This window comes from Pristiophorus japonicus, unplaced genomic scaffold (genome assembly GCF_044704955.1).
Source record: "Pristiophorus japonicus isolate sPriJap1 unplaced genomic scaffold, sPriJap1.hap1 HAP1_SCAFFOLD_228, whole genome shotgun sequence".
Classification (NCBI taxonomy): domain Eukaryota; kingdom Metazoa; phylum Chordata; class Chondrichthyes; family Pristiophoridae; genus Pristiophorus; species Pristiophorus japonicus.
This window is the reverse complement of record NW_027251994.1, coordinates 112,178-120,000: the sequence shown is the minus strand read 5'-3', so window position 1 is coordinate 120,000 and position 7,823 is coordinate 112,178. Positions and strand designations below refer to the sequence as shown.

Below are 7,823 nucleotides of genomic sequence, written 5' to 3'. Positions count from 1 at the left end.
GTAGGGGCTGGAGGGGGTTACAGAGATTGGGAGGGGTGTAGGGGCTGGAGGAGGTTACAGAGATAGGGAGGAGTGTAGGCGCTGTAGGAGGTTACGGAGATAGGGAGGGGTGTAGGGGCTGGAGGAGGTTACGGAGATAGGGAGGGGTGTAGAGGCTGGAGGAGGTTACGGAGATAGGGAGGGGTGTAGGGGCTGGAGGGGGTTACAGAGATGGGGAGGGGTGTAGGGGCTGGAGGGGGTTACAGAGATAGGGAGGGGTGTAGGGGCTGGAGGGGGTTACAGAGATGGGGAGGGGTGTAGGGGCTGGAGGAGGTTACGGAGATTGGGAGGGGTGTAGGGGCTGGAGGGGGTTACAGAGAAACGTCTTCACTCAGAAAATTGTGAACCTGTGGAATTCTCTACCACAGAAAGTTGTTGAGGCCAGTTCGTTAGATATATTCAAAAGGGTGTTAGATGTGGCCCTTACGGCTAAAGGGATCAGGGGGTATGGAGAGAAAGCAGGAAAGGGGTACTGAGGTGAATGATCAGCCATGATCACATTGAATGGTGGTGCAGGCTCGAAGGGCCGAATGGCCTGTTCCTGCACCTATTGTCGATGTTTCGATGTTTCTATATTCACGTCTGTGTATCGGTGGGGACAATGGTGTCTCTGTGGAGTGAAGCCAGAGCCAATTCCAAGGCTTATGTCATAGACCAACGGCTCAATACTATAGAATCTTTAGAGCAATATAGAAAGTTAAAAAAGGTGTGGAATGTTTCAGTATAAGGAGTGTTACAGTTGTGTGAGGCGGACTGGCTGGGCTGGTTGCTCTTTGCCTTTCCGTCATTGTCCATGGGTTTATATGTAACCTTCAGGGCTGCTGACCGAGGGCCGTGTGTCTCTGTGTCGGCCGGGGCGGACACGATGGGCCGGAATGGCCTCCTTCTGTGCTGTAAATTTCTCTGTCTCTATGTTTCTATCACAGGGTTCGGGGTGGGGTGGAGTGTGTGTGTGTTGTGATCCACAAGGAATCGGGGTTGTGTGGGACAAGCTCAAGGGAACAGGTGGGGCTCTACCTGTCCGTATGTTCACATGTCTCACTCTGGCACACGTCCCAGGCGGGCGAATGGCTAAATCCACGCTTCAATACATGCATCAACACTGTTCCCACCGGCATGTGTTCTACACCGATACAAAGGCAGTGGGCGACAGAAAGGTAAACGGAATACTTTCAGCTTTCAAGGAACGTGATAATTGCGTCGAATTCTACATCAAAGAGGCATCAAAACTTCCAGGTTCTACACTTGAATTCAGACATATGATTCTGTTTTCAAATCAAAGAGCAAAATGTGAGCTTTGAAAATTCATAATCAGAAATGTAGCGGGAGCTTTACTCTGTATCGAACCCCCCGTACCTGCCCTGGGAGTGTTTGATGGGACAGTGTAGAGGGAGCTTTACTCTGTATCTAACCCCCTGTACCTGCCCTGGGAGTGTTTGATGGGACAGTGTAGAGGGAGCTTTACTCTGTATCTAACCCCCTGTACCTGCCCTGGGAGTGTTTGATGGGACAGTGTGGAGGGAGCTTTACTCTGTATCTAACCCCGTGCTGTACCTGCCCTGGGAGTGTTTGATGGGACAGTGTGGAGGGAGCTTTACTCTCTATCTAACCCCCTGTACCTGCTCTGGGAGTGTTTGATGGGACAGTGTGGAGGGAGCTTTACTCTCTATCTAACCCCCTGTACCTGCCCTGGGAGTGTTTGATGGGACAGTGTAGAGGGAGCTTTACTCTGTATCTAACCCCGTGCTGTACCTGCGCCCTGGGAGTGTTTGATGGGACAGTGTAGAGGGAGCTTTACTCTGTATCTAACCCCGTGTACCTGCCCTGGGAGTGTTTGATGGGACAGTGTAGAGGGAGCTTTACTCTGTATCTAACCCCCTGTACCTGCCCTGGGAGTGTTTGATGGGACAGTGTAGAGGGAGCTTTACTCTGTATCTAACCCCCTGTACCTGCCCTGGGAGTGTTTGATGGGACAGTGTAGAGGGAGCTTTACTCTGTATCTAACCCCGTGCTGTACCTGCCCTGGGAGTGTTTGATGGGACAGTGTGGAGGGAGCTTTACTCTCTATCTAACCCCCTGTACCTGCTCTGGGAGTGTTTGATGGGACAGTGTAGAGGGAGCTTTACTCTCTATCTAACCCCCTGTACCTGCCCTAGGAGTGTTTGATGGAACAGTTTAGAGGGAGCTTTACTCTGTATCTAACCCCCGTACCTGCCCTGGGAGTGTTTGATGGGACAGTGTAGAGGGAGCTTTACTCTGTATCTACCCCCTGTACCTGCCCCGGGAGTGTTTGATGGGACAGTGTAGAGGGAGCTTTACTCTGTATCTAACCCCCTGCACCTGCCCTGGGAGTGTTTGATGGGACAGTGTAGAGGGAGCTTTACTCTGTATCTAACCCCCTGTACCTGCCCTGGGAGTGTTTGATGGGACAGTGTAGAGGGAGCTTTACTCTGTATCTAACCCCCTGTACTTGCCCTGGGAGTGTTGATTGGGACAGTGTAGAGGGAGCTTTACTCTGTATCTACCCCCTGTACCTGCCCCGGGAGTGTTTGATGGGACAGTGTAGAGGGAGCTTTACTCTGTATCTAACCCCCTGTACCTGCCCTGGGAGTGTTTGATGGGACAGTGTAGAGGGAGCTTTACTCTGTATCTAACCCCCTGTACCTGCCCTGGGAGTGTTTGATGGGACAGTGTAGAGGGAGCTTTACTCTGTATCTAACCCCGTGCTGTATCTGCCCTGGGAGTGTTTGATGGGACAGTGTAGAGGGAGCTTTACTCTGTATCTAACCCCGTGCTGTACCTGCCCTGGGAGTGTTTGATGGGACAGTGTGGAGGGAGCTTTACTCTCTATCTAACCCCCTGTACCTGCTCTGGGAGTGTTTGATGGGACAGTGTAGAGGGAGCTTTACTCTCTATCTAACCCCCTGTACCTGCCCTGGGAGTGTTTGATGCAACAGTTTAGAGGGAGCTTTACTCTGTATCTAACCCCCGTACCTGACCTGGGAGTGTTTGATGGGACAGTGTAGAGGGAGCTTTACTCTGTATCTACCCCCTGTACCTGCCCCGGGAGTGTTTGATGGGACAGTGTAGAGGGAGCTTTACTCTGTATCTAACCCCCTGTACCTGCCCTGGGAGTGTTTGATGGGACAGTGTAGAGGGAGCTTTACTCTGTATCTAACCCCCTGTACCTGCCCTGGGAGTGTTTGATGGGACAGTGTAGAGGGAGCTTTACTCTGTATCTAACCCCCTGTACTTGCCCTGGGAGTGTTTGATGGGACAGTGTAGAGGGAGCTTTACTCTGTATCTACCCCCTGTACCTGCCCCGGGAGTGTTTGATGGGACAGTGTAGAGGGAGCTTTACTCTGTATCTAACCCCCTGTACCTGCCCTGGGAGTGTTTGATGGGACAGTGTAGAGGGAGCTTTACTCTGTATCTAACCCCGTGCTGTACCTGCCCTGGGAGTGTTTGATGGGACAGTGTGGAGGGAGCTTTACTCTCTATCTAACCCCCTGTACCTGCTCTGGGAGTGTTTGATGGGACAGTGTGGAGGGAGCTTTACTCTGTATCTAACCCCCTGTACCTGCCCTGGGAGTGTTTGATGGGACAGTGTAGAGGGAGCTTTACTCTGTATCTAACCCCCTGTACCTGCCCTGGGAGTGTTTGATGGGACAGTGTAGAGGGAGCTTTACTCTGTATCTAACCCCGTGCTGTACCTGCCCTGGGAGTGTTTGATGGGACAGTGTGGAGGGAGCTTTACTCTCTATCTAACCCCCTGTACCTGCTCTGGGAGTGTTTGATGGGACAGTGTAGAGGGAGCTTTACTCTCTATCTAACCCCCTGTACCTGCCCTGGGAGTGTTTGATGCAACAGTGTAGAGGGAGCTTTACTCTGTATCTAACCCCCGTACCTGCCCTGGGAGTGTTTGATGGGACAGTGTAGAGGGAGCTTTACTCTGTATCTACCCCCTGTACCTGCCCCGGGAGTGTTTGATGGGACAGTGTAGAGGGAGCTTTACTCTGTATCTAACCCCCTGTACCTGCCCTGGGAGTGTTTGATGGGACAGTGTAGAGGGAGCTTTACTCTGTATCTAACCCCCTGTACCTGCCCTGGGAGTGTTTGATGGGACAGTGTAGAGGGAGCTTTACTCTGTATCTAACCCCCTGTACTTGCCCTGGGAGTGTTTGATGGGACAGTGTAGAGGGAGCTTTACTCTGTATCTAACCCCCTGTACCTGCCCCTGGAGTGTTTGATGGGACAGTGTAGAGGGAGCTTTACTCTGTATCTAACCCCATGTACCTGCCCTGGGAGTGTTTGATGGGACAGTGTAGAGGGAGCTTTACTCTGTATCTAACCCCCTGTACCTGCCCTGGGAGTGTTTGATGGGACAGTGTAGAGGGAGCTTTACTCTGTGTGCTGTTACAGATAATACTCACGCTGTATTGATTTAAATCTCAGGTAAATAATCAGCACGGTCAGGATCACGAGAAGTATCCCGATAATAATCACGATCACAATAGTAAACTTGATGCTCTTCGCGGCCTGTGCACCTGGCAAAATTGGAACAAGGAACAGATAATGAGGAGTGAGGTTGTGAGAGACATACAGACTAACTGTTCACAGCAATGAGCAGCACCTTCAAGAGGAGAGTGAGGCGGGGAGGTTTAGGGAGGGAGTTCCAGAGCTTGGGGCCCAGGCAACATGAGGCACGCCCACCAATGGTGGAGCGATTAAAATCAGGGATACTCAGGAGGGCAGAATTAGAGGAGGTTACAGAGATAGGGAGAGGTGTAGGGGCTGGAGGAGGTTACAGAGATAGGGAGGGGTGCAGGGACTGGAGGAGGTTATAGAGATAGGGAGGGGTGTAGGGGCTGGAGGAGGTTACAGAGATAGGGAGGGGTGTAGGAGCTGGAGGAGGTTACAGAGATAGGGAGGGGTGTAGGGGCTGGAGAAGGTTACAGAGATAGGGAGGGGTGCAGGGACTGGAGGAGGTTATAGAGATAGGGAGGGGTGTAGGGGCTGGAGGAGGTTACAGAGATAGGGAGGAGTGCAGGGGCTGGAGAAGGTTACAGAGATAGGGAGGGGTGTAGGGGTTGGAGGAGGTTACAGAGATAGGGCGGGGTGTAGGGGCTGGGGGAGGTTACAGAGATAGGGAGGGGTGTAGGGGCTGGAGGAGGTTACAGAGATAGGGAGGGGTGTAGGGGCTGGAGGAAGTTACAGAGATCGGGAGGGGAGTAGGGGCTGGAGGAGGTTACAGAGATAGGGAGGGGTGTAGGGGCTGGAGGAGGTTACAGAGATAGGGAGGGGTGTAGGGGCTGGAGGAAGTTACAGAGATAGGGAGGGGAGTAGGGGCTGGAGGAGGTTACAGAGATAGGGAGGGGAGTAGGGGCTGGAGGAGGTTACAGAGATAGGGAGGGGAGTAGGGGCTGGAGGAGGTTACAGAGATAGGGAGGGGTATAGGGGCTGGAGGAGGTTACAGAGATAGGGAGGGGAGTAGGGGCTGGAGGAGGTTACAGAGATAGGGAGGGGTGTAGGGGCTGGAGGAGGTTACAGAGATAGTGTCATGCATTCAACCAGCATTGCAACCCATGTATAATCTGACCTAAGTTGTACACTGTGAGAACAATGACCACTAGGTGGTGAACTTGTGGGAGACACTCCTAACCTGGGCCTTCAGGTATAAAAGGGGAAGCTCCACCCACCTTCATCACTTGAGTGCTAAGGAATAAAGGACAGGTCACAGACTGACCTTCTCTCAAGCATGGGCCTGGTGTATTTATACTGTGTAGTAAGGACCTATCATTCAGCTTCCAGCGATTTCTCCCAGCGTTCATTTCTGCCATTTCTACAGGTATTTTGCTCATCTCTCCAAACTCCGGCTGAGTGTGTGCCCTCACGCCTCCAACATGAGCTGCTGCTGGAAACAAAAGGTCCCTTGCCAGTCGATCGTCCCTGACTGCCCCTGTTATTGTCCTTGAGTGCACCATTAACAGGTGTTGGTGGCCCCATTACTGGCCGCACTGTCCCTTGCAATGGCGTGAATCACCGTTCAACTTGCCATTGTCTCTGTCTGTCATGTATCTTACATTATTATCTATAACTGTATCCTAACATGCTATACATTACTGTAATAAGATATGACCTGTAACCACCAGCATACCTTACCACCAGGGGTGCACTTGCAAGAGACAGGTATATAAGGACATGTCTCAGGCAAGTGCAGCATTCCAGAGCTGTGAAATAAAGGTGCAGGTCCAGAGTGACCTTGACTTCACTACATGCCTCGTGTGAGTCTGTACTGAGGGGACAGGACTTTACAATGGCGACGAGTTACGGGATTACAGAATCCACAGAATGGCGAACAACGGGTCAGATGAAAAGTACAATGCGGGAGACAATTGGGAGGACTTTATAGAAAGGCTCCAGCAAAGCTTTGTAACCAAAGACTGGTTAGGCGACGATAAGGCAGACAAGAGAAGAGCCCATCTCTTGACCAGCTGTGGCTCGAAAACATGCGCTTTAATGAAGGATCTGTTGGCACCCAAGAAACCAGCAAGCAAGTCGTTTGAAGAATTGAGCACACTGGTAAGAGACCACCTGAAGCCAGCGAGCAGCCTACACATGGCCAGACACAGGTTCTACAACTACAGACGCTGTGTGGGCCAGAGCATACCCGACTTCGTGGCGGAACTTCAGAGGTTGGCTAGTTTATGTGAGTTCTCCGATGAACTGAGGAGAGAAATGCTGAGAGACTTTTTCATTGAAGGAATAGGCCACGCAGGCATATTCCGAAAGCTCATAGAGACCAAGAACCTGACCTTAGAGGCAGCAGCACTGGTTGCACAGACATTCTTGGTCGGGAAAGAAGAAACGAGGTTGATTTACAATGCAGGTACGACAACTAACGAAATATCGGATCAAGAAGTTCACAGCACTAAACAAGCTGCTACCCCCACACACAGACAAAACCGGGAGAACAGGCTCTCGACAACAGGCAGAAGCCATCAAGCTGCTATCCCCACACACAGACAAAACCGGGAGAACAGGCTCTCGACAGCAGGCAGAAGCCATCAAGGGCCACAGGAACGGCCGTTCACACCTCATCAACCCACAATGCGAGCAATCAACTACAAACTGAGAGAAGCTCAAGAGAGATCAGCCAGACGCAGCTCATTCTTTGGGAACACTTTGAACAATGGAACAGGTCTGTGCTGGAGATGTGGGGGTGGGCACTGGTCAAGGGGATGTCGTTTTCAGCAGGCTGTTTGCAGGAACTGTGAATATACAGGGCATTTGGCCCGCATGTGCAAAAAAACAGCAGCTCGGCTGGTATACGAATCGGATGGGTCGGAAAGCGAACCAGAAGATGGTGGGGACAGTACCCGGGACACCGGTGTACAGCGGGTCAACACGATCAATGGCCGCTGCTCCTACAACAGGACGCCTCCTATAATGATGAGGGTCCCACTCAACGGGCTACCTGTCAACATGGAGCTGGATATGGGAGCGAGTCAATCTCTCATGGGCGCTCAACAATTTGAACAACTGTGGCCGCATAAAAGAGACAGACCAAAACTCACAAGGGTCGACACCAAACTAAGGACCTATACCAAAGAAATCGTACCAGTCCTCGGCAGCGCCATGCTCTCTGTCACACACAAAGGGACAGTGAACCGACTTCCCCTGTGGATTGTCCCCGGAGACCCCCCAGCACTGCTGGGGAGAAGCTGGCTGGCAAAACTAAACTGGAAATGGGATGATGTCCATGCCATGTCGTTAGAGGAACG

General features: G+C 51.9%; 1 protein-coding gene across 4 annotated transcripts in view; it reads right to left on the bottom strand.

Moving 5' to 3' along the window:
• The window catches only part of LOC139245656 (hepatitis A virus cellular receptor 1-like), a 96,141-nt gene that overhangs the window by 399 nt on the left and 87,919 nt on the right, over positions 1-7,823 (bottom strand). For all 4 annotated transcript variants that reach the window (XR_011590042.1, XR_011590043.1, XM_070871238.1 and 1 more), the window contains 2 exons: positions 4,473-4,586; positions 1-1,304 (listed from right to left, as the gene is read on the bottom strand). The exon at positions 1-1,304 is cut by the window's left edge and continues 399 nt beyond it. Coding sequence is in view for 2 of the 4 variants with exons in the window: in XM_070871238.1 (XP_070727339.1) it covers positions 1,291-1,304; positions 4,473-4,586 (128 nt within the window). In the remaining 2 variants the exon portion in view is untranslated. The remainder of the gene's footprint in view (positions 1,305-4,472; positions 4,587-7,823) is intronic.